Consider the following 26,188-nt stretch of genomic DNA (forward strand, 5'->3'; position numbering starts at 1 on the left):
GCCCGGCTCCCGGCGCCCCGCCCCCGGCCCACGTGAGCTCTTTCCCAGCATCCCCTCCGCTCGGCCCCCGCCGCAGCCACTTCCCCCAGCTCCAGCTCCGTGGCCCGCGGGGCCTGCGCCCGGTCCCTCGCCGGCAGCGGGCCGCTCTCTCTGGGAGGCGCCTCTGCGAGCTGCCGCCGCGCGTCCACTCCGGCGAGCCGCCTTCTCTCCGCAGCTCCCGCCGCCTTCCCGGCGCGGGGCCTCTTCATCCGCCTGGCCGCGAGCGGCTCCGGGCGCCGACGCTAAAGGAGGCGGAAAAGAGCTCCTCGCGGCTGGGCCGGCGGCCACGATGTCAGGTGGGGACTCGGCGGCGGCGGCAGCGACCGCCTCCCCGCAGCCGCTCCCGTTCTCCTTGCCGAAGCCCCCTCCCCTCATGCAGCTGACGCCGGGGGACGCCGTCCGCCCCGTCGCTTCCGCCGCGGACCAATCGCCGAAGAGCACCCGACTGGCGGGCCGCCCGGATTGGCCGGCCGGGAAGCCTGTCAGCCTGCTGGCCCCGCTACTCCCGCCCCGCGGGGAGCCCGAGCCGCTCATGCCCTTTGGCCCCACGTCGCGGCAGCCACTCAGAGGGCGGCTTCTTGGCAGGTGCAGCGGGGGCAGCCTGCTGAGCCCCTCGATGCGGCCCGGCGGCGTCGACCGCGGCTCCCTCATGGTGAGTGGGGGGCGGCGGGTGGGCCGGGCCGCGCCCGCACGGCCTCGGCGGGGTTGGCGGCACTCGGCGGTGCCCCGCGCCTTGGCCGCGGCCCTTTGTAGCGGGCCTGGCTTTGTCGGCTGTTCAGGCAGAGCTGCGAGGGCGCTGGGCCGTGGCGGGCGGCCGCCTCCGGGGGCGGCGCTTTGCTGGCGAGCCCCGCGAGTGGGGGGTGGCTGAGGGGAATGCAGGCTGGGACGGGGCCGGTCCCGCCGAGAGAGCCCCTGCCACAGCGACCCGCAGGGAGGGGGGCGGGCAGGTGGCAGAGGGCGCTTGGTTAACAGGTCCCTCAGGAAGGGGAAGAAAGTGCTGTTACACGCGGAGGAGCGTCTGAGGTGGTTTTGAGGAAACGCTGCTGTTCTACCCTGAGTTACTGGACAGCATCTGCGAGTCACTGAACAGGCACGCTGTCACAGAGTCTCTGGTGAGACTCAGGGATGTGGCAGGGGGTCAGGTGTTACGTTCAGAAGTTTCAAACCTTCCTAGTTGTTTGTGATTTCTTAGCATGAGCCACCTGCTCCTGGCTTCAGAGAGCCTTCTGGTACAAAAAAAAAAGCCTAGAAAAATTGGTTTTAAACACATCAAGAAGTGTTGTTACTTTTTTTTTCTCTGAAGGACCCTTCTTAAAAGATACTTTGCTTAAGAATAGTTTTCATATTAATAAACTAGTGCTGTTTTCTGACATATATCTCTGTATATGCATATTTAAGTTACAAGTTCTTAAAAGTAAAATGCTTTCCAGAGTTTATCTTAAGGTAATTGTAAAATTGTTGCTTTTGTCTGCAATAGAAAGCTCTTACTGTGTTAAATCATTGTAAGTCGGTTAAAAGAAAATAGGAAAAAGTGTTCTTACCCATTTTTGTACTAACAGTGTGGCTACACCAAGGATGAGAACAGAACAGGATTCAGACTTTTAGGAAGGTACAGAAACAGGGGTGGTAGGCAGTGTAGAAGCTATTTCAGACTTGGGCATCAGGAGTAGAAGATACTCTATCTGATTGACTTCTGTGTGGGTTGCTTGCATTAATTGTAATTGTTTGGAAGAGCATGCAGAAATAGTTGTGTTCCTAAATTTCGTATATTTTTTTGTGACAAACCATAAAATGAAAGATGATGATGGTGTGGTTCTTTATCATTTGGATGTAGGTTTTGAAATTCTAAATGCATTTGTTAATTATGATTGGCTCTGGAGGACCTGGAACAGTGAATGATCTTCCTTGCTTTTTTGCAGTATGGATCTGAAATTGCCCAAATAATTTTCAGTTCAGTGTTGAGCGCTGCGTTGTTATTAATGCTTTTGTGGGGGATTTAGGTTGCTGGTTTCATGCTGACTTTTCTCATTTGTTGCTGTCTTTCAGATGGGCCACCCAGGTATGCCACATTACCCTCCAATGGGAATGCATCCTATGGGTCAGAGACCACCAAATATGCCACCAGTTCCACACGGTATGATGCCTCAGATGATGCCCCCCATGGGAGGACCACCAATGGGGCAGGTAAGGCAGTTTCACAAATGTTTTTTTCTTTTTCTTGATGTCAGGTAATCCCTAAGGTAGGTAAGTCTCATGTGCTAGCTTGCAAATGGTGAGGACAATAATTTGAGGTATTTTGTGCTGCAGTTCCTACCCATGCAGAAACTCTTCTTATTTGTAACAGGTAATTGATACACCTCATGTGTAACTTTAACTGTAAATAGCTGTGGGTATGAATCCATAATTCGTTTTTCATTAAAGCTTTTTGGTAGTTTTCTTCAGATTTTGATGAAGTAAGGTTGCCTTACTAATACATACTAGAAACATAAAGTAGTGGTTCTTTTGAAAAGCAGAGAGCTTTATGTTTCTTTAATTCTTGGCTAACTTAAGTCTACACAGTTTAAAATTATAGGGAGATGCAAGGGAAGAAATAATGATGTTTTGAATTTTTGCAGAATCTCTTCTTGAATCCTAAGGTGTGGTTTATAATTCTGTGCGTGTACAGTTGTTGCTAGTGTCATGTGATTGAAAAGTAAACTTGGGCATCTAGATTGACAGGTGTGAACCTGGGTCGGCAGGTAGAGTAGCTAGAATCACATCCATGCTTTTTACAAATTTAAAGCTTTTCTTTTCAATAATCAGAGATCCTTTCCTGTGTGGCTTCTGATTAAATTCTGAACTTCTCTTTCTGGATATAATAAATGTTCTAGTGATACTGCTTGTGATGATGGTTTACACAAGTAGCAACTGAGTGTCATCAACTAGGCCAGAGCAGATAGAGGATTAACCCTTGAGAATAGCCCGCAGGTCATGCTGGCAGCTCAGCGTCTTCCTTTGCAGTACCTTGGATAGAGCATGTGTCTTTAGTTTGTAACTGGTATAGAAAGGCTTGGTAGGAATCTCTTCAGCATGGTTTTGCAGCCTATTAGAACTTCTGGTGTAAAAATAACGCAGTTTTAAAAGATGAGGAGGATCTGACCATTAGCATGATAGCTAATAGCATGAGCTCGTGTGTGTGTTCATTAGAAACTCAAGTAGCAATTCTGTTTTATTCCTCAACATAACAGTTCTTTTGTATCTGCTGTTCCACTGTTCTCACTCTCATATATTGAGTATTTCAATTTATAGTATTCTAGTGAGCAATATGGAGAACTTGGGAATTCTTGGTAGATGTAGAGCAAGAAGCTGGAGATGGCACGGCAGAGAGAGCACTAGAGGGTCGGTTAGCCTACAGCCTTGAGGACAGGACAGTGATATTCCCACAGCAGGACTATTGTGCTGGAAGTATCAGCCCATGCTGGCTTGTTTCCTTCAATGACAAGCTCTTTCTTCCAGCAGATATCAGAGGTTTATTTGTGAGGCTTTGCAGGATGAGGTGTGTTGTAGCTTGTTTTTCTCCTTTCTGAGGTGAACCCCTGTAGGACAGATGCTTCACATAGATAACAGCAACAGCCTCCTGTCAGCATTGTTCAGAGGAAGCACTTCTGGAAAAAAAATCACTCTCCTTCCCAATTTTTTTTGCTTGCTGACTTCGGGTTAGCATTATGCAGAAACCGAGCAGCATGCAGGATTTCTTCAGGACCTGAGTGAGCCAGGGCTTTTAAAAAGTCTCTCACGCTCAGAGCCCCCTTAGTCACAAGTAGCGGTGGGGCAAGAGTGCTTTCTTCTCCTGCTTCTACAGGATGGCGAGAAATAGGAGGGGCCGCCTTCCAGTCTTTCCTTCCTCCCTCACCCTCCCAAGAAAACCTTGTGGATTTGAGGGTGGAGCGGTAGCCCTACCACATATCCCTCTCTCCACACGAGATGCAAGATGAGGAGAGTGGTAACCTGATGCTCCCTGAAGATACAGGGGGATGGGGTCTCTTGGCCAGCCTGCCAAGGACAATAAAGGTAAAGGGGTGTAACTGAAAGGTTGAAGGGGGTTGACTTCTCCAGACCTGTTTGGGATGAGTGGCCAAAAGTTTGTGTTCATAATGACCTAAATTATATGTTTTGTTAATTTTGCCACTTTTTTATGGCTTTTAGTTCTTAAAAGCCAGGATCAGCAAAAGTAATGGGAAACAGGCAAGGTATTAAACACTTTTAAGTAGCATTTTTAACATCTTTTTTCGTGCATCACTTTAGTGATGCATCGCTTCTGTGTAACTATTGAGACTGTAAGCATAAAGATTTGAGCAAAAGCTAGCTTATCCGAGCAGTAGTTCCCTGGGTGTTTTTGGTCTAATCAGACCACCCAACATTCTCAGATACAAGTCTGGACTCAAACTTTTCATTTCTGCAGCGTGATGTGTCCCCGTTACTGAGTTCACACTGTCTGTAGTTTAATATTGTGTGTCTGTATTAAGTTTTTTTCCAGACCTTTAAAAAAAATGTTCAGAATTGGTTTAGAACTGTGATGTTTAATAGCTTGCTTCACCTTGAAGTTCTTTGCAGAAATTAATTCTAGTGTTCCTGTAAAGTGTTTCTTCCTATTTGCAGAGATAAGAAGAAAGGGAAACAGGTTGAAAGTTGTCAGAAAATGTGAGCAGAACTAATCTTAGACTCTGAGTTTACCTTTCCTGTATTTAGTTTATTCTGTGTGGCCTTGAAATTCTGCAGAAATTTTGCCCAGCCTTTATTTTTCCTGCTTTAACTTAGGATTTTGGTCATAGCTTTTAACAGATCACACACTTGCTGTTATTATTTTGTAGTTTAAATGGTTGTCTTTATTAATATTTCATATCAGACTTTGGAATACTGTAGACATGTTACTCCTAATGTTGTTTTGTGGGAGGGTAACCAAGGGTATCATAATTTAACAAACTCTTAACTTTCTGTTGCCAGGTGCTTAAAAGGGTGGGGTTTTTTTAGTTATAAAACTAGTACCAGATAATTGCTTTTTAATAAAAATAAAAGAATCCTCATATTTTGTTTATAAAATGTATCTGAAATACTATTTAATTATAGATGCCTGGAATGATGCAGTCAGTAATGCCTGGAATGATGATGTCTCACATGTCTCAAGCTGCTATGCAGCCTACAGTTCCGGTGAGTGGAGCTTAACTTTTCTGGTTTTTGAAAGGCCTTTGTGTCAGTTGCTGTCTTCACTTCAGTATGTGTATGCCTTTGTTTTCTTGAATTGGATTATGAAAAAGGTATTGCTAATTGCAATGAAGTTGCAATTCCTAATTGTAAGGAAGTTGTTTCTCCTCAGCCATATCCAGTAACTGAAACAGAGGAGACTGGTAAAGCTGTATTCCACCATTGAATTACTGTAAAAAATAGATTTCTGTGAGCGGTAGAGCTAGTGATATTTGATGTCCTGTGGATTTTCATCAGTCTTTAAATTCTTGCCTGTATCCGTGTCTGCTTTTCCTTTCTCTCTCTCTGGATTCTGCTTCCCATAATGCTTCCTGCACCCCTGACCTCCTCTCTTGTCCCTCACCTGCTTGTAGGTTGGCAGGAACCAGTGTGAACTCTGGCTCTTTGGAGGGAGGCTTGATTGTCTGACCACTATATATCTGATTTTTTTTTTTTTAAATATTCTGAAATTTGGCACGTTCAAGATCTTGAGTAAAGTTTACTGAAATCAGTAAGGATGTGAAGAAGTTATTTGTGTGAAAATGGAGAGGGAACAGTTAACAGGTATTACAGATGCAGTCTCTCTCCGAAGTTGAAAAGGCTAAATGTATTTCCTATTAACATAGATTATTTTTTTTTTGAGTTTTAAAGTAATTGTAGGAAATCCACTTAAAAACAGTTCTATCCACTTAAATTCAGAAATAAATTGGTTTTTATTTTCTTACCATGCAGATGATACATCCCCAAGTCAGATTCCATCCTTGTAGAACTCTGAAATTTTCTATAGTGCTAAGCACAAGACCTTTACTTTTGTTGATATTTTAAAAAAATAATTAGTTAATACTCCCTTTTTTCATCAAGGATTTGCTGAAAGAGACCTTTAATTCATCTACTAAATATGCGGTGTGTAACCAGATGCATTGTGTTAAACAGTCCATCTGCCTTCTGGAGTAATGAAAGATCACAAAGATACAGTTTCTGCAAAATAAGTAGAAAAGGTACTGTTAGGAAAAGGATGTAATGTCACCTTGACATGTGCTAGATGGCTGCAAAATCGTACCAGAGAAGGGGTGTTAATTATCTTGGGAGTGGAGAAGAACTTCAATTTCGTGCTTGGGCACTATCAGACACTAGAGAATCTTCCTGTTGGTTACAGGTTTGTTTCTCACTGCTGGTCTCTGTTTAATGACATAAGAGCGTATGTCTCAACCTTAGTGTAATTTAAGTTAAAGTCAGTAATTTGTTAGGCAAATTCTTGGGAACCATGCTTCGTTAGTTCTTGTGCTCATGTAGCTACTTCCTAACGCACTAAATATTTTAGAAGCTACCAAGTAGGAAGGAAGGATGTTAGTGATTTTTCCTCCACTTGCCGTGCAGAAGTTGTTACGAATTTCTGACGAGTGATGCTCATGGAAAATTCTAAAAGGATGTCAGACCTTCAGATAAAAATCTTTAAAATGCTATGGCCAAAAGAGACTTAAAAGGGGAGGGAGGGTTCAGTGCTGAAATCAGTCTTAATTTTGAATTTTACTCTACATTTTCTACATATTTTGGCAAGAGGGCAGATTTTTCTGTTTTCTAATACTGGTTTAGGAATAAATTTTGATTGAGTAACATTTGTGTTTAAAAGGTGAAGTAGCATGGCAGAGGGATCCAGCTTTTCGTTTTGCCCTTGAACCTCTTGGCAGCAATAGCAGGACCTTGCACTTAGCACATGTGTGTGAGAAGGCGTTTGTCATGACAGTGTTCTTGTACCTCTCTGCTATCACATGTGTGCCAGCCAGGAAACAGTCTGGAAAGTGTTTTAGAAATAAAAGAATGATTTTACCACTCCTAATTTAAAATAATTTGTAGGTGAGTAAAAAATCATGACCTTCTTTGCAGCCCTGATGATTTGCTTGGTGTAAACTTCATGAGGTTATTAACTTGTAATTTTGGCTGTCTGATGTAAGGTATCTTCTCTAAGTGTAAAGTGTCATCTAAAGCTCACTGAGGCCAACTGGATGATTTGTACTGATGTCAGGGATCTTTGGTCTTGACTGTTTCATCCAAGTACAGTGATCTTTCAGAGCCACTCCTGTGCAGGTTCACCGTCTGCTTTGTGATCTACAGAAGTGTTCACTTCCAGAAAGCTGATTAGAACTGATGTAATCCCAAAAATGACTGTTTCAGTCAGATTAGTGCTCTTAAATACACAGCAAATTAGAATGGGATTTGAAAAAGTAAACATAGGCACAAGAAAAGAAAATTGTTTGAAGGATTATGTACTGGAGACATATATAACTATGGCCTTGCTTAAGTGACAGTACGCAACTGGCAGCTTGCAGAAGTAGGCGTACACACAGGGTAGCTGAAATACTTAATACACAGAATGCACTTTAAAGACCTAAAGCTTGTTGATGATTCACCTGGTGCAGTCCTGTTGGATAATATCAAACATAATTGATCCAATACGATTTCTTTTTTTAACAAATTTTGCTTTACTTGGAGTTTTTTGTTAATAAAGTTTCGAGAAGAGATCTGAAAGAAAAATCCTAGCAAAAGACAAACCTGCAAGCTATATTTTTGCCTACAGAAAAAGAAAGAAATAGAGAACACTATTTGAGTTCTGCTGATTTTTTTTTTTCTTTATTTTGAAAGAATTTCAAAAAGGGTATCTAAGAGCTTTGGTTATTTGCAAGCAGCAGTTTTATGAATGCAACAGTAATACGTTCAAAGGCTTATGCCATGTAGTTACAACAGAAGCCTACTAAGCTACTCCAGCAGAAATTCAGAATCTAACCCACCACCACCATTTGGGAGATAAAGTTGGGTACTGGAAGGATGGCAAGGGACCCACTGGTGTAGTTTATGGTTATATTGTTTATATTGTTTTTCTGAAAAGTTGCTTCATGTTCCTAATGGCTTTTTTAAGGACCAGTAGTAAGTGGGCAATGGGAAGTTAGGAGTCCATATTTAAGGCAGGAGAGCATTTTGTTGCTGAAAGCACTTTTTTGGATATGAACTGTATTTATTGATGATTTAACCACAGTTGCATTCAGTTCTTAGATGTCTGTTTATTGTTTCTACAGCCAGGGGTGAACAGTATGGATGCACAAGTAGGTAAGTATAGATCATTTGTTACCACTTCAAGATATTTCACCAAAATTAGGTGAAGTATTAAAAAAACCAAATACTTTTCTGTAAAATGTGATTTAGCATTTCAGTAATTAACTCTTCATTGATTCCCAGAAATATTTTTTTCTTTTAAACATTGATTAGTTAGAGTTTATATAGAAAAATAAAGCAACCAAACCTTCTTTAAATTTTTTTTTGTTTATATTTTAGGTGTAACGCCTCCTGGAACTCAGGTATGTCAAAACCAGAATTCTCTAAGATTGTAAGGGCAATGTGGTGGTGTGTGCATACATGTATATTTGTTTCTAGTTTTTCTGGTACACAGGACAGCAATATGAGATGTTTCTTGTGATGGTTTTGGGTCTTTTTGCCCTATGTGAGGCTACAGTTCACATGTTGCTAGGTACCTATGTTACTTTAATGTAACGTAATGTTTTCAGATATAAATCTTTGCAAGTGTGAGGCTAGATGGTTACTTAGGATAGAGTTGAGGTTTTATTTGCACTGTAGAAGAGGTTATTTCTCTTTCTGTTTTCCCTCTCTGCTCTGTCGCGCCCCCCCCCCCCCCCCCCTTTTTTTTCCTTCCATATCAGTGACCAGTTTATAAGCAGATAGCAGATTTAAGTTTGGGTAACTTTTTGCCTGTTACATATTAATTAATATTTTGCTTAGCCAGTTCTAATATGTATAGCAGAACTTGGTAGGTGGTAAGATTAAGTCTTCCTTGCTGTTCCTTAATGCACCTGCGCTTAGCAGGAGAAGCCAGGTCAAGGTTCTGGTATTGTTCAGTCCCATGTGATTTATTGGAACCTGTATTAGCATTGTTTACTGAGTTTTGTTACCAGACACTTCAGCAATTAAAAAAAAAAAGTAGCCTATATAGTTACCCATAGTAATTTTGAAAACATCACTGTCATTCTTGAAGAATATAAAGTACTAACCTCAAAAGAATGGTTATCACCACTTTATCAATAATTTTGCTGCTCATTGGTGATTTAGTTTAACACTCTTTTCCCCCCATCTCCCACCCCCCTTCATCTTGACATTATTTGAAGTTTGCTTTTGTTAGTGTCTTCTTCCACGTTTGTGGAAACGTAGCATAATTCAGTACTTAAATAGGAATAGATAGTGGGTAGGTTGCATGGAAAGTGATTTAACATAGCTTAAATTTGTGAAGAGGATGGTGGCATACAGGCTGAACTTGTTACATTAGGTGATTTTTCAGTATCTTCCACGTTTCCATCAGATGGGAAATCACTGATGGAATGGAACTGGTGCTGTGTATATATATATAGTGAAACTTTTCAATCATGAATCGGTGTAACTTTGTATCAAAGTAGGCACCTCATCTGGAAGAGAGTTTTAAATCTGTTTTCACGTGGCACCTTGAATGACTACAAATAGCTTTCAGTCACTCAGACTTCTATTTGAAATTTTGTCAGTATTAAATTACTTTTCTAGAAGTTATCCCAGGCATTTAGTTTTAAGATGGAGAAAATAGTTTGGTTAGATAACTAAGAGGCAGAATCTGTAAAAATAGTTATGTGGCCTCCAAGATACCCCATTGTAAGTTTTTGGTTGTTACTTCAAAATTTGGGGACCTTGTATCTAGCTTAATATTTGTGAATATCAATTGTCCTTTGATTTCTGAGAGATGTGCATTCTGTGTAATTGAACAAGGCATTGGACTTGTAAGGAAGTTGTTTCTCCTCAGCCATATCCAGTAACTGAAACAGAGGAGACTGGTAAAGCTGTATTCCACCAGCCCTGATTTCAGAGTTTATATCAACTGTTGATGAAAAGCTAGTAGGAAGGTACTTCTCTGAGTTCACACTAAGCTCCTGAAGTCGGAATCCTGAAGCAAATTTTAGTTTTGAAAAGGGAGTGCTTCTGGCACTTTCACTTGAAGTTGTTAGGGTCTGATCGTGTTCACTTTTGCTTTCTCCTCTGATAGCAATTGGCTGCCTTGGATTGCTGAATGGGAGGGGGTGCGGGAGACTCTAAAAGTTCTTGTCACAAAGTGTTTTCTCGAAAACAATACTACCCTAAATGTGTTTAGATTTTGGCTTGCTGTCTTGCCTTTGCTGCTGAATTACTTAAGTGTATTTAATATATGTGTTCAAATGAAACATGAATATTAACCAGAATGTCTTTTCAGAGCTCTGTTTTGTTTCGCCCTCAGACAACACATCCTGTAGTTTGCGCAGCCCAGCAAACCGCCACAACCAACAGTTCTGTTAATGAAGAGCACTCTAAACAGGTTTCCCTTGCTTTCCACTTGTATTTAGCTTTTTTAGTGGCTTTTGCTAGCATCTCTGTTGGCAGTTATTGTTCATCATTAATGGTATATTTTATTTTTCCTAGAAATCCACGTGGACAGAACACAAATCACCTGATGGAAGAACGTATTACTATAATACTGAAACAAAGCAGTCTACGTGGGAGAAGCCAGATGATCTTAAAACTCCTGCTGAGGTAAAGCTAAATGCAGATGAAGGTTACTGTGCTTTATGAGTTTGTGTGGGTGCAAGAATTTGGTATCATAACTATCATGCAGGAGGGATGGCCATGCCAGTAGATTATTTTTTTTTTTACCTAATGGGAGCAAACTCTTCAAATAAGAAAAGCTGCAAAAAATGTTTTTATGTTGCTAGAACTTGAGGCTGCAAAATAGACAAAATGCTCAAGTTTTCCTCAATTTTTAGATAAATTTTGTTTATTAAAAAAGATGGCATTCTTTTATATTACAGATAAGTAGTATGTTTGTTTATTGTTAGGGAGTTTTTTCCTTGGCAAGTATATGCCTTGTATTCATTGATCCTTAAGTTATTTGCATAGGGTTTGCGGTTCCCTCCTAGGTATCCTTTTGATTGTAGAACACCATTATAGGTTTAATTTTCTGTTTTCTGTTCATCAGCAATTGTTGTCTAAGTGTCCCTGGAAAGAGTATAAATCTGATTCTGGAAAGCCCTACTATTACAATTCCCAAACAAAGGAATCACGCTGGGCAAAACCCAAAGAGCTGGAGGATCTTGAAGGTAACTAACAAAAATGAGTAGGAAGGGTGGCAGTGAGTTGCGTGCTGTTTGGTATCAAAGCCTAGCAGTCAAACTTCTGTTAGAGATTAAATCTACTGAAACGAGCTGTATGCAGTAGAGTTCATGCAGTCTGAGATTTCTATGGAGCAGTTTTGCCTCCTGTGTCCTCACCACCTCGTCACCATCCTTTTTTCTGTTATACCCCAACTTCTTCCTTATGTGACAGCCGCATCGGCTCCCCCTTGTGTCCCTAAAAAAGGAACGGGATCTCCATGTGACATGCTGTGGCTTGTTAAGGGCTGTGTGCATTGCTCTCTGGGTTAGCTGCCGGTAATACTTCCAGTCTTCCTTTATTTTAGGGCTGTTGTAGAATTTGGCCCTGACTTGGCTACCAATCCTTTGGAAGCTCATAGGAAGTTAATAATTTGTGAAGGGGTTCAGGCTGGTGGGGAAAGGTGAGAGGCAGAGGGGTGGCTGTTCTAATCCTCATTCACTTGGGAAACCAGAGTAAAAGGGTGCTGGAGTTCTGTCATACTGTATAGCTTATAACTGAGTAAGAACTATTTGTTTCGGTGTCTTGGAAGAATTTTGAAAACAGTAATGTCTTTTATACTCAAAGAAGTAGTACTGCCTGTCTGCTGAAAGCCAGAATTGCATGTAAGGCTTTTGCTTAGGTGTCAATTTGCTTTTAATTTTTGACAATAATTATTTTGAGGGAAGTGATGTGCCAAAAACATGTAATTTTTTTACTGCCCTTCTGTATTATAAAGGCAGTGTCCCCTTTTGTACAAACATTGTATGATGCTGTGCAACTAGTTTTCGCTTTTAGCATGCTTTTATTTGGTATTGTAAGGTGATCAAAAAATCTACAAAGTCAGCTGGGGTAAGAAATGAGTATTTTAAAAAGTACTACAAAGAATAAGCATCAGTGATTGTGAGAATAGAAAAAAAAGAAAGATAGATCTGTTTCAGTAAGCCTGACTGTACTTAAAACTAGTCTTTTAAAGCTGAAACAATTATTGTAAACCAAGAAATCATTCTTCATATACCCTAATCTTTCTCTAATGGGATTTCTAAGTTTTGGTTTAGTCTGAATTGATTTCAGTCTTTAAAGGGCACAAGTATTAAAATTATTAATAGTAAAAAAAATACTTGAAGCTACGCTTCTATTAAATTATGTTAACAGTAACTTTTTACCATGCAAATATAACTATTTTTGAAGCTGTTTTGATTGTTTTTTTCCCATTTCTCCTCTAGCAATGATTAAAGCTGAAGAAAACAGGTATGTTTTTAATGATATGCTAATGTTTTTTTACGTGATGCTGCCTATTTTTTAAAAACAGAGTCTAGTCCTTGAATCTTAAAACGTTCTTGCAACTAGTCCAAACAGTGGCTTAATACATAAAAACTCAAATAATGTATTCTAGGTTACTTATCAACTAAAATGATTGATCTACATAAACAGTTTCAATAAAGCATTTACTTTCTCTGAGCTAAAATTTTGTGTTCTTCTTGTAAGTCTTTTTAACTAGACCTGAAACTATGATTTCATACTTTTATTAACTTATTTGAACTATGGGTTTGTCTGAACAATTATGTTGTCCCATGCTTGTATGTGACTTTTTCTGTTTTCTGATACCTGTAGCACAAAGCCCGAAGAATCAACTCCAGCGACATCTACTCCAGCTGCTGCAGCAGAAGCAACAAGCACAGCCAGCACAGCCACAACTGCTGGGGAAACTGCCGCAGCTGTTACTACCACTGCTGCTGCTTCTGCAGCAACAGGAGCCCCTGAAGCAGAAACTGCTGCAGCTTCTTCTGTGGGAGAAAATGAGAGTGCTGGCACGGCAGCAACTGAGGAACAGGGACAGGCAACATCTGCACCTGCTGGGCAGGAACAGAATGCAGAAGCTGCTGCTAATGCAGCAGACGACTCTTCCAAGCAGGAGGCCTCAGCAGAGTAAGTGAAACTACAAAGCGTGTGGCTTTGCTGCAGTTTTGTATTTCTTCTAGGATCTGGTTTATCTTCAATTGTAGGTGGCCAGGCTTCTTTGAAAGTTAGCTGATTCTTCAGTGAAACGTGAGCATGAATCAATGGCAGCAGAGAAGAACTATGAGTAAGAAAGAATTAAAGAAGTATTAAATCTATTTTTAGAAAAATTAACGCCTTCCCTTGCCAGCCCTCTCCCAAAGCTCTTAAACCCTTCAGAGAGCATCAGTGATGTGAACATTTAATGAGTTTTCAATAGCTGTAAGAGTTTCCTGGGGTAATGTTATATGCTTACCCTGTATGGTTTCCTCTTCCATAGATCTGTGCAATTGGCTGTTGTTAGATGAAAATGCTTGTTCCAGCAAAAATGAGATCCTTTGGTTTTTAATAATGGAGAATTATAGCTTCTGATTTTTATCATTCAAACAAAAAGGAAACACGCTATGGGCATTATAGCCAGCAGGAGATAATTAAGGGCAAGAGGCATATTTTTAGGCACACCCCTTTATATGTTTTTATATATATGTGTGTGTGTATATATATATGAAATATTCCTGTTAAATTTCAGCATTATATTTTTATGAATAATTTCTAAATAACTTGAGCAGGTAGCCAATTGCATAAGTGCTAATACTTTTCTGAAATAGTTTGCTGCTTTTTTGATTAGTTTGTGTATGGTGTCTTTAAGGAAAAGTCTTGTACAAATTGCGGTGTTGTACACAATTTGTCTTGTACAAATCACGTGTAGCATATTATTTCTCTTTGAGACTCATTCTGTCTGATTATGGTGGTTTATGACACTTCGGTGGCTCTAACTTAGAAAAAAATGCTTAAGTAACAAAATTACTGATTTTTATGTATAGCGGTGCTTCAAAGAAAGAGGATGATGATGCCCAACCAGTTAAAAAAACCTATACGTGGAATACAAAGGAAGAAGCAAAGCAAGCATTTAAAGAACTGTTAAAAGAAAAGGTATTTTGGTCAACTATTCTTAATGCTTTATTGAACTACAAAAACTGCATTTGCCAGAAATTGCTAGACTTTTTGTGAAGAATTTTTCACTGTTGTGGAAGAGGACTTCTGTACTAGACAAGAAGTGAGGGAAAAGAACACTACAGTGAAAGCAATACACAGTTTAAACAAATTTTTTTCAGCTCTTTAGGTGAGTTGGGGAGGTGTTGAATTTTTATCAGGGCTCTCAGTTCAGTGTGTTCTTACTTTCTTCCTTTTACATGATCCCTATGCTAATACAAACTTGCAATCTGGTCTTTGTCTAAAATTCAGACTAGAATCGTGAGTGATTTGATGGACAGCTTTATTAGAAGCTTCAGAGACAGACAGTGTAAAGGTCCATATGGAAAAAGAACAAACTGTTAGATTTCGTATTCAGTGTTTTCATAAGCTAGTCTGATTTAAAGACACTTTTTTTTCCCCACTGTGAAATAGTAATTCTAAAACTGTATTTAAGTGTTGTGGAAATTATGGTTGCCAATACTGTTGCCTGACAGTGAGGCACACTTCTAATAAAAGTGTTGCCTGAGTGTCTGAGCTCTCAATTCTTTATCTTTTTTTGAAGATGGAGATGAAGTGGGAGTAAAAAGAGACTGGCTTTGGTTTTCACTCAGAGTATTGTTTGTGTTTTGTATAGAGAGTCAACATATTTGTGTAGTAGATAAACTTCCAGAAGAATTTATTGTAAAAATAGCAATAATCCCAGAATTACCTTGTTTTGTTTTCCATGTTGACTGTTAATAAAATTTTGAAAAAAAAATTGTGACAAAGAATGTTGTCTTAACATTGAAAGTGTAGTGTGGGGTTTTTTTGGTTGGTTGTTTTTTTTTTCCCTCCCCCTAAAGGCTATTTTTTAAGGAACTGCTCATTGTTGGATGTTGGTTACAAATCTAATTAATGAATGATTTAATGTCTTCACAGCGAGTACCATCCAATGCTTCTTGGGAGCAAGCTATGAAAATGATCATTAATGATCCTAGATACAGGTACTGCTCGATTCTTTCCTCAAATTTCTACACAAATACTATTTTAGGTGTTTACTGACATAACTTAGGATTGTTTTAATAGCTGTTTGTGCATTTGTGAACATGTACCACTCTCAGGGAACTTTGTTCCTTTCCTGCATAAAGAAATGGAAGTCCTAGGCTTAATTTTTCATTTGGAAACGATGTGGCAGTTTTTCTTGTATTTTATGCTATTTTATGATCTTTCCTTGGGAATAAAAGCATGCATTTACAGTAATAGAGCTGAAAACTTTCTAGGTTACTTTCTGAAATGAGTGGCTGCTATAAACATTTGCAGAAAAGTGGTTGATATCTATGATAAAAATAGTATTGTAATGTGAAACACACAAACGCAACCTGAAGGCCTGATAGTAGCTTATGTTTTACTACTAACCACTTTTATTAGTAAGTGCTTGTTTTTATTGCTTTTTCAAAAATGATCTTCCATTAATCCTGAGGGAGAGGCAGGGTGGTGACTGGCCTTTTAGATTAATTTTGTCTCAAAAATCTGGAGTGTTCAAATCTGTTACTTTTGGTGCTTTGGTTTTGTTTTTCTAATCTAATTCCTCCCTTTTGTATAATGGACATTGTTGTTTTCTTTCTCTTTGATATGAAGTGCTTTGGCAAAATTAAGTGAAAAAAAGCAAGCATTTAATGCTTACAAAGTTCAAACAGAAAAAGAAGAGAAAGAAGAAGCAAGATCAAAATACAAAGAGGCTAAAGAGTCCTTCCAGCGTTTTCTCGAAAACCATGAAAAGATGACATCTACAACAAGATACAAGTAAGACCAATATTAAATGAAGTTCCAGCTTTTACTAGCTTGCCAAGTTAATAATCAAATCTTGCTGCTTTGCTCTTGGTGAATGCTAACCATTGTATGTGCTCAGCCTGGGAAAGAGCATAACAGATTTTTATAGGAACACGTATAAATATAATCTCATTTTCACAGAATGTATTTAAGATCCAGGCATAAAACAGCTCAAATGAGTGGTGTGCTGATGATAATGGGTTAAGCTTCTGATAAGTAGAAATGAAAGATAACACTAAGAGGGGTTTTATATTACATCTCCTATTGAGAGCAAAGTAGTTTTAATAGCTTGTTCATGGAAGCTCATGCTCAAAGGGCCGTACATCTAATAAGCTTGTTGTTGGAAATTTTGTAGATCTGATTTCCCATAGTGTTTGTTAGAACAGTGACCTGAACATGTGCTAGCCTTCAGATAAAAACACTAATGCAACATACTGCAGGTAAACTTGTACCTCTGTTGAGAGGAGTGTATAGGGGGATCAGCTTTAATTTTTAACTATTTCTTTTATTTGTAGGAGATAGACAGGTGTCATGGAAAAAGTCACAAGAGAGAAAATTGGGGAGTTGTCTTACAAAAGCATTACTACTTGTAACAGTTCATTAATATCATTGTAAGCCAATTGGGCAGTTTAAATCAGTGTTCGTCAATAAATTATTGTATGCTTTTTCTTTTGTGTGCAGAAAAGCTGAACAAATGTTTGGGGAGATGGAAGTCTGGAATGCGATATCTGAGCGTGATCGTCTTGAAATTTATGAAGATGTCTTGTTTTTTCTGTCTAAAAAAGAGAAGGTAACTTTCAGATGTCTGTTTTCACTTGTTACCTGTAAATTAGTTTATACTTCTTAGTAAAGAAGTCTTTGCAAGCAGGGCAATTCTGAATGTTCAAGGACAGTCAGAATGCTAACGGCAGGAGAGGAAAGCCATGGAGAAGTGAGCATGTCGCTGCATGAATGTGAACTTATACTGCTTCCAGGTTACAGGTCAGTTTGCCCTCTCTCTGAAGGGAGAGAGAGAAAAAAGACCAGAAGGGAGGCAAGATTTATCAACTATGAGACACTACAGAGAGGGAGCTCCGGTTTGGCAAGATGTAATGATGGGGCAAGGGGACAGGGAAAAAAGCATTGTTGGAACTCTTCAAAACTGTGATCTTGTAGATGTGAATTTGGAGACAGTTGTTCCTTATTTCTCATACAGTATGTAAGGGGAATTCAGGAGAGTTAGCAGGCAGAAGGTGATGCATCCTTACCTATACAAACTATTGGAAGTTCTGTTCCTGCACAGTACACAACTGAAGTTGTGGAACTAACTACGGCAGGGTAACATTTTGAAGATCAAAATTTCCCAAAAAACTGCCTGCCTGAAACTGGGCAAGCATGCTAGGAGTTAGATAGCTCTTGTTATCTTTCCCTAGTTCATTGCAGTCTGCTTGTGGACAAGATGAACCCCTGATTTGACTCTGTGGCAGATAAAATAGAAGTTTCTTTGAAAAGTCTTTGGTTTTATTGAGATGTTGCTGCTAATTTTGCAATGTGTTCATTTTTCAGTATGATCTTAATAAGTTACATGATGGCTCTTATACTGAACTGCCTCCAAATCAAGACTGAAACTATCATGGGCTTGATGCTGTGTAGCGAGACTGTTTCTGAAATTGATTTTAAGTGAGACTAGCGTTAAAGTCCACACTTGCTGCAAAAGCAGAACAACGAGAAAGAGGCCAGCCATCCAAACAGCACTGCTTATGGAATTGCTTATGAATAGCACACCTGGTTCAGATCTGCTTTTCAACAGCACAGTGGGCCATGGTGCCTTGTTACAGCACTGACTGTCTACTGAGTGTACTGGCAGTTCCCTACCAGTACCTCTAAAAGATGAGCACCGTTTCGTGAGCTTTTGCCATCTATCAGGAACAATCAGAGATAATAGTACTGAATGGTTTATCTGTGGATGTGAGAAATAGTGTGCAAAAATTATATGTAGATCCAAATTGTATTACATTGCTTTACGCGTAGATGAAAGGTTAATTTTGTGTAAATTAAACGTTTATTTTGGAGAACAGACTTTGGAGGGGAGGGGCATGTATCTTTGTCTATACAACCTCAAATTTGACCAAAAAAACCCCAACAAAACCCAATGTGTTTTCTGCTCAGGAACAAGCCAAACAGTTACGAAAGAGGAATTGGGAAGCTTTGAAGAACATACTAGATAACATGGCTAACGTCACCTACTGTACTACTTGGTCGGAGGCTCAGCAGTATCTGATGGACAATCCTACATTTGCAGAAGACGAAGAACTTCAGAGTATGTAAAAAGTCTGTGCGTTTCTTTTGGAAGAGGGAATTGATTTGTCTTTAGCAGTGAGGACTCTTGCCTGGGTACGGCTTGCTCTTTCCCAGTTCAGAGCCGCTGTGACAGCTGCTGAGCAGCCTTTGTGAAGGACCCTGACTTGTTTGGTTCCTAGGAAACAGATGTCAGCTTTAAAAATCAGGAACTGACTAATCTTAATGATAAAGCAAAGGATACCTTTTTTGCGGTGATTGAATTGCCTTAGTATTTGTTAGCCTTTGAAGTTTGAAGGAGTATTTGACAACATAATCTGTGTTGCATATAGTTACGTTACCTTCTGCTACATTGAGTGAGGTCCTGCTGCGTTTGCTTTCCTAGGAAAGTCATTTGTTTTACTCTTAGAGTAAGAAGGCAGGTTTTCCATTATGAGCACATTTTTCTTAACATTGAGTTGATCCTGTATTTTAAGAGCAGTGTATGTATTTACACAGCTGCTAAAGCATTGACAAAGATGCCCTGTGTTCTTAGCTCTGTCCTGTACTTTCAGGATGCCTGTGGTAATGCGAAGAGGTGCACAAGTGCTCATCCACAGTACTTTTCTTAGAAAGGTCTCTGTGCTCTGTGTTGGCAATAATTTATCCAGGTTGGGGCAACCATTACCTCATAGTAAGAAACTTTGTACAGTTTGTGGGAAGAAATACCTTATTTTTCTTCTAACCACTCTGTTGTAACCTTTGCTAGACATGGATAAAGAAGATGCTCTGATCTGTTTTGAGGAACATATCAGGGCATTGGAAAAAGAAGAGGAAGAAGAAAAACAGAAAAGCTTGCTTAGAGAAAGAAGGAGGCAGCGTAAAAATAGAGAATCTTTCCAGGTTTGTGGACTTTCTTTTTCAGTCGTAGACATGTCATGTGATTAGATACTCTGTGTGGGTTTGTTTATTTCTTAGGGTAGGCTAACAGGTGTGTATAATGCATCAGTTGTCAGCACTGCAGCATTTTGTCTGCTGTATTAATACATCTGTTTGCAGGAAAGCTGCAGGAGTAGAGGAAGGTAAGAGGAAAAAAGATTTGTATGGAAAGGAAATGCAGCTGGAACATTGTAAATGCTGGAGGAAGGCAGGAAGAAATGATGTTGTAAATGATTACTTTTCAATCACATTTGATAACTAGAATTCCATTTTTGTTAAAGAGTATCCATTCCAGCTGTTAACAAAGTAAAAGTATCATGAGTGATTACAAATCTCCCTTTCATTTGTGTTTTGTAGCTATTTTTAGATGAACTGCATGAGCACGGACAACTACATTCGATGTCCTCTTGGATGGAGTTGTACCCAACCATAAGCTCTGACATCAGATTCACTAATATGCTTGGTCAGCCTGGTAAGAATACTGTCTTTTCCAACCCTGTAGGAAGTCAGGTAAAGGTCTTGGATTTGGGGCAGAATAGAGTAGGGTTATTTGTATATTTTCTAAATGTCTAAAAAAATGCAGCTCTTTTATTAGAGCTAGCTTTTGACTTATCTAGTTTTTTCATCAGGATCAACAGCACTTGACCTTTTCAAGTTCTATGTTGAAGACTTGAAAGCACGTTATCATGATGAGAAGAAGATAATAAAGGATATCTTAAAGGTGAGAGGGGGGGAAAATGCTCTATTACGTGGTTTCTTTTTTTAATGCCAAATATATCATTCAAGTGAATTTGCTACTGGGAGATGGGATTTCACATTGCATTGATGTCATGTGCATTAGTACTGAAGTGAGGGTTCCTGACTTACCTGATGCCAAAGAAGCAATTTTCTTACAGGATAAAGGATTTGTGGTTGAAGTGAATACTTCTTTTGAAGATTTTGTTACGGTCATCAGTTCAACTAAAAGAGCTACTACTTTAGATGCAGGAAATATCAAGCTGGCTTTCAACAGTGTAAGTATTAATATATAGGAATGTTCAGAAACTTGTAATACGAAATTTCTTATAAGAAGAAGAATCGGCACTTATTTTCTGTGTGTGCTATGACTACTTTCATAGTATTTGAGAGAGATGCCGTGCTTTGAGTTGCTTATCCTGATACCAGTTCCCAAAATAAAGATTGCAGAGGTTTATCTTTATTCAAATCATAAAATATTTCAACTTGAGAAATTCTGTGGTAGGGAATTAAATAATGTTGTCTTCTATAACTTTTCTCACCAGGGATTTTTGTGTGTGTGTATTTCTGTAGTCCTGGCTTGCATGGTGTATTAACTATTTTAGATTCTGTTTGAGAAACAGCAGTTGCATGCTTTAAAAATAAGTAATGGGTTAATTTTCCTGTATACCTGAGTGACTAATGGGGAGCGCTAACGATAAACTGTCATTGGGCTTTCCAGAAATTGCATTAAACTGAATTATTAGTCTTCCATTTTGATATCTTTCAAATGAATCTTACGGCTTTTGATACAGCTGCTAGAGAAGGCAGAAGCCCGTGAAAGAGAGAGGGAGAAAGAAGAAGCTCGCAAAATGAAGCGGAAAGAGTCTGCCTTCAAGAGCATGTTGAAGCAAGCTACTCCTCCCATTGAACTGGACGCTGTCTGGGAAGATGTATGTATCGTCAGTCGATCATGAAAGTCTTTACAAATATATTTAACAGGCTGCGCATGCTAATGCTTGTATAAGTAAACCTTGATTCTCTTAAGTTGTTAATGTTTCCATATAACTTAGACCCATGAAATTTGTCCTGTCATTTCTTCAGTAAAATTTGAAATTGGATGTGAATAACTTCATTTGATACTTCTGTTTGAATAGTTTAAAACAAAAACAACCACCACCACCCAAAAAAACCCCACCCCAAAACACACGAAGCCCCCTAAGAATTGATATGGAGATAATAAAAGACTTCGCTTAGTTAAGAGTCTGTAACTTTGTTCAGGTTAAGATAACCTTTTAAAAGCTTTCCTCTCAAAGTATACTTTGTATAAAAATGCGTACATTTACAAGCTTGCATGTCTTAAATGGCATATGCAGGGAAAACCAGTCTGACTCTGCGTGCTTCCATCTGTTACAGTTTTACTGAAGACTCTTCTGGTTGTGAAGCTGGCATAAAAAAAAGTTCAGCCTTGTAACAGTACACTGGCAAAATCATGATTTTTTTTTTTATTATTATTTCTGTATGGCATGTACTTCATTGCTGCTTTTCTTACAGATCAGAGATAGATTTGTGAAGGAGCCAGCATTTGAAGACATCACTCTGGAGTCTGAAAGGAAAAGAATATTTAAAGATTTCATGCATGTACTAGAGGTAATTATTACTTTTCTTTTTTCCCTCTGATTAGAGTTCATCATTGATTTGCTCTTAAATGTTGTGGAAAGGGGGGCACAGAACTGTACTGATCTTTGTTACAGTGGGCATTGTACATTACCTAAAAGTAATGGGTGTTAGAACCTTATCTTGAAAGTAAGGAATTGAAGAAACATTACAGTTACTTGATATTATTTGATACATAGTTGTTCTGTTAATCTGCTTCCCCTCAATTTTCAGAAGTTCACATCAGAAATTCTGGCTTTATTTTAGGACACATTGTTTATTGCCATGGTATCATACAAAGTGTGATGAAACTAGAAATAGAACTTCTGCAGTATTTCATTCACTACAGATCTGGAACTTGCATACTAAAGCTCTGCGATGTACTTTCTTTTTACTGTAGCCAATATTTTTGCTGGTGTGCAAAAGGGATGATGTAGTTCAGTTTCACTCGATTTTTGGATGGGCTGCAGTAAGGGTTAAGCTGCAGAAATTTTGACAAGTCATTCTTGTTGAATAAGGTGCTGGTTTTTCCTAGATAATGTGAGATTTGATTTTGCAGCACATGCTGCTTAGTTTTTTGTTTCATCTGCTGGAGTTTGTAAGAGGTCTTAAAATGGCTTGTCAGAATTTCCCATTTGGCAGAGCAAGGTATGCAGTGTATTCTGGGCCATCTTGAGCAGGGGCTTTAAATCGGAAGCTTTGAAACAGGGATCCAGGTAACAAGCAGTGTGTATCCATACCTAAAGCTGTGTTTCCTTGCTCCTAGATGCTTTTTATTACAACTTCAACAGGGCAATACTGATCGCTGTTTATAGGTTTTGACACAATAAAGGCCTGATTATGTTTTTTTAACCACTGCTAGCCATAGATGCCTTTTGTGGATGGTGAGAAACACCATTACAGTTTCTTGCTGTATCCTAACATTTGCCTTCCCTTGTTACTCTAGCACGAGTGTCAGCATCACCATTCAAAGAACAAGAAACATTCTAAAAAGTCTAAAAAACATCACAGGAAGCGATCACGTTCTCGTTCGGTAAGGTGTTTCATGATGTCTTAAGATCTACCTCCATAACTGTAACGCTGTTGTCTTGCTAATCCTGTTGGTTTTGTATGTCAAGGGCTCGGAGTCTGAGGATGACGATAGCCATTCAAAGAAGAAGAGGCAGCGTTCAGAATCTAGATCAGTTTCTGAACGTTCTTCCAGTGCTGAATCTGGTATGAGGTTTTTCTTGGTTTTCTTGTTTTTAAGTGAGCATTACCTTTTTATTGCCAAGTCTTTATAATTCTGTTGATGAATTTTTGTTGCTTCCTATGTCTGCAGAGAGAAGTTACAAGAAGTCAAAAAAACACAAGAAAAAGAGCAAGAAGAGAAGACATAAGTCTGTAAGTGCAGTTAACTTTTTTGAGTTGGTTAATGGACAACTTGACACTTTATGGTTCCAGCAATCCTTTTTAGGTATCTGTAATCATCCGGCTGTAATAGGGAGCGTATGTGAGATCAGACTGGAGGAGAGTATTGGCAGCATGATAACTTCTGTCATAAATACTGTAAAATTAAACTCTTTGCTAAATCTAGGGGGGTTAACTGCAACCACACACACAGATGTGAAGGCCTTTACATAGCAGCACCTGGCATTTGCAGTTTACCATGGCAAATCTTGGTGTTCCCTTCTACTATGGAGAGCTGGGAAGAGTCCCAGCTGTCTTTTCCCTTTGCTTTATGCTGACCTTCATTCCTTTCATCTGCTTGAGTGTCAGGCTTGCATTCGAAGCTCTGATATCAAATGTACTGGAGCATCAAAAGGATCTAAAGAGCAAAAAGAACTTTCTAGATCAGTTGAGGCCAAAGAGTATTTTCTGTCCTAGGTGAGGAAAGGAGCTTGGGTCTCTGAGCCCATGCTGGCTGCAAAACTCTACAAAACTGATGTATTCTTTTGTTTCTGTAATTTTTGAGCAGTTAGCTGTGCCCTTCAGTGGCCAGTGGCCATAAGGAGAGTGGCTATTGTTAGCTGTTAAGTAAGATACTAGTGCTAAAGGGTTTCAACACACAGGGGTCACGTAAGCTTAGCAACACTGGGCTGAAAGATGGTGTGGAAACAGCTAATCCCTCGCAGCGTGGTTAATATCCAGTAAAAGCCCAACGAGCTTTAAAGCAATCAAGAATGGCCGAGCAGCCATGTAACAGAAAAATGTTTACCAGATTTCACCCTGTCCAGAGATGTTACTGAATGCGTGACATGTGTACACAGGAGAGGTTTATTGTCTGGCATCCATCATGCTCCATCTTTGCATGCACTGAAAACAGTGAAAGTTCTTCTGTATTGAACAAACCTCTCTCCTTTTCAAATCACTTTAGTAATTATTTTGCATTACTTCTGCAGTGGTTACTAGGTTGTGCTTGATTAGTAACCACTTTAAGCAGTTTTTCTGATATGGTCTATATTGAAATGAAGTCAGGCTTTTGAGGTGTGGTTATTCTGTAAACTAATATATTTAATATTTCCCACTTCCTTTATGCAGGATTCACCAGAATCAGATATTGAACGAGAGAAAGACAAAAAAGAGAGAGAGAGGGAAAGCGAAAAGGATAGAGCTAGACAAAGATCTGAATCAAAACATAAATCTCCTACTAAAAAACGACCCGGAAAAGATTCTGTAAGCTTTCTTGTTTCCTTTTTATATGATGCTTTGTGTCAGTGGGATGCTATAGTATGGTATGCAAGCTTTATAGCTGTACTTTAAGTTGCTAAGCTTTATTTATGTTCCAGTTCCATTTATATATGAAAAGGACCAAATGTTCAAGCAGAGCTTAATCATACAGGTCATATGCTATGCCCTCATTCACTGTGTGAAATTGCTATTTGATTCAATGCTACTTATCACTGGGAGTTGACATAAAGTGTGAATGAGGCATGTTATTTTATAGACAGAGGCTTGGTCCATACTGTGACAAAGTAGCATTTATGAATGAACTGGCGTTCTTTTTTTCCATCCAGTTGACCAGATCACTCTCAAAGGAGATGAGCCGCACAGCTGGTTAAATGCTTGAGTGAATGGGTGGCACCTGCAGTCTAAAATCTGAGTAGTTGCAGTGCTGGGATAGCACTAGGCTGACACTGGCAGAAAACCTTAGCGGAACAAAGTTTTGCAATTCTCGTGGGATTTTCAAGCTGGGACGTCATGTGGGGGCATGCTTATGATTGCAGTCCTGCTCTCTGCTGCGCTGCTTCTGTGTGTAACTTGTTTTGGAAGGGGTTGAGGACAGTATTTTCAAAGACTCAGAGAAAGTATTTGAATGAAAAACAGAAACTTCTTTTGGTTCAGCATCTTTGGGGTCTCTTTGGGGGGAATTATTTACCTCGCTCTGGTTATGTAGATTGTGGAGGTGTCCTGGATAATGCCCCATATGTTCTGCCTTCTGAGAGGAGACTGGAGGGCCGATGTCTGCTTTTTATATTATCTTCTTAAAATAAGCTGCTTTGGCCTCCAGATGCCTTTGAAAAACCCAATTACGTGGCCTAATGTGGGCATCGTCTGTTGAGAACGTGAACTCAGGTGTGATTAAGCAGACACAGCACAGCGTACAGGCGGACGCAGCTTAGCTTGCCATTTCCCCTTTGCCTTCCCTGCTTCTTGCTCCTGCTGCCACCGCCACTCTCGGGACTCCCGAGCTGCCTTCTGTGCCGCCCGCTCCCCGGCCTTCCGCAGGTATCCTGCCGAGCGAGGGCTGTGAGGGTCCCAGTGGGGCGCGGGCATGGTGTGTACCACTAACCCCCCTTCTCTCTGCAGGGGAACTGGGACACTTCTGGCAGTGAGCTGAGCGAAGGGGAGTTGGAAAAACAGAGGAGGACTCTTTTGGAACAACTGGATGAAGATCAATGAGAACATTATTTATACCAAATATGTTTACATTGTGGCATAATAAAAGAAACCAATGTCTAATTCAGGATGTGGGTTCTGATATCCTGAGTTCCATTGTTGAAGTAACAGTGGGGTTTAATTTTACCACCTAAATACATTCAAGTACTATTATTATGGGCCTGGCATCAAATCTAGAACAGTGAGTAAAACTCTGAGCGTGAAGCTGAGTGCCTGTCCTGGCCAGCTAGGCAGGACGGGGGCTCCGCTCACCGCGCAGGGAGCCCTCCGAGGGGAATGCCGCGAGGGAAGGCGTCTGGTGCTTGCTGGGTCTCGTCTGCAGGCCCAGGGAAGTGTTGGCACCTTTCTAGCAAAGCATCCCTGAAGTACGGTCCTTCCTAGAAAGGTAGTAACGCTGCTTTTCCTGGCCAGTGCGGGCAGATAAATTTCATTTTTTTAGAAAGAGATTCTTGATATAGTTTCTTGTGGTTTAATTTGTTTCATGGATTTGTTACTGGTTTTTTTTTTTTTGAAAGGG

General features: G+C 39.9%; 1 protein-coding gene across 5 annotated transcripts; it reads left to right on the forward strand.

Moving 5' to 3' along the window:
• Window positions 1–80: 80 nt before the first annotated feature.
• Window positions 81–25,738, forward strand: PRPF40A (pre-mRNA processing factor 40 homolog A). 5 transcript variants are annotated; one of them, XM_040603437.1, is made up of 26 exons: window positions 81–691; window positions 2,086–2,223; window positions 5,146–5,226; window positions 8,331–8,361; window positions 8,587–8,609; window positions 10,535–10,636; window positions 10,741–10,851; window positions 11,294–11,414; window positions 12,672–12,696; window positions 13,060–13,374; window positions 14,268–14,376; window positions 15,337–15,401; window positions 16,036–16,200; window positions 16,909–17,017; window positions 18,376–18,526; window positions 19,253–19,386; window positions 19,780–19,894; window positions 20,040–20,143; window positions 20,319–20,435; window positions 20,952–21,089; window positions 21,691–21,786; window positions 22,739–22,825; window positions 22,911–23,007; window positions 23,114–23,175; window positions 24,313–24,447; window positions 25,582–25,738. In XM_040603437.1, the coding sequence occupies exons 1-26, from the start codon at window positions 329–331 to the stop codon at window positions 25,672–25,674; spliced, it is 3,087 nt and encodes a 1,028-aa protein (XP_040459371.1). In that variant the 5' UTR covers window positions 81–328; the 3' UTR covers window positions 25,675–25,738. The 5 variants fall into 5 exon arrangements, with proteins under 5 accessions (XP_040459371.1, XP_040459372.1, XP_040459373.1 ...); XM_040603438.1 differs by having other exon boundaries at window positions 20,052–20,143; XM_040603439.1 differs by having other exon boundaries at window positions 10,559–10,636.
• Window positions 25,739–26,188: the final 450 nt, after the last annotated feature.

This window comes from Falco naumanni, chromosome 8 (assembly GCF_017639655.2).
Source record: "Falco naumanni isolate bFalNau1 chromosome 8, bFalNau1.pat, whole genome shotgun sequence".
NCBI lineage: Eukaryota > Metazoa > Chordata > Aves > Falconiformes > Falconidae > Falco > Falco naumanni.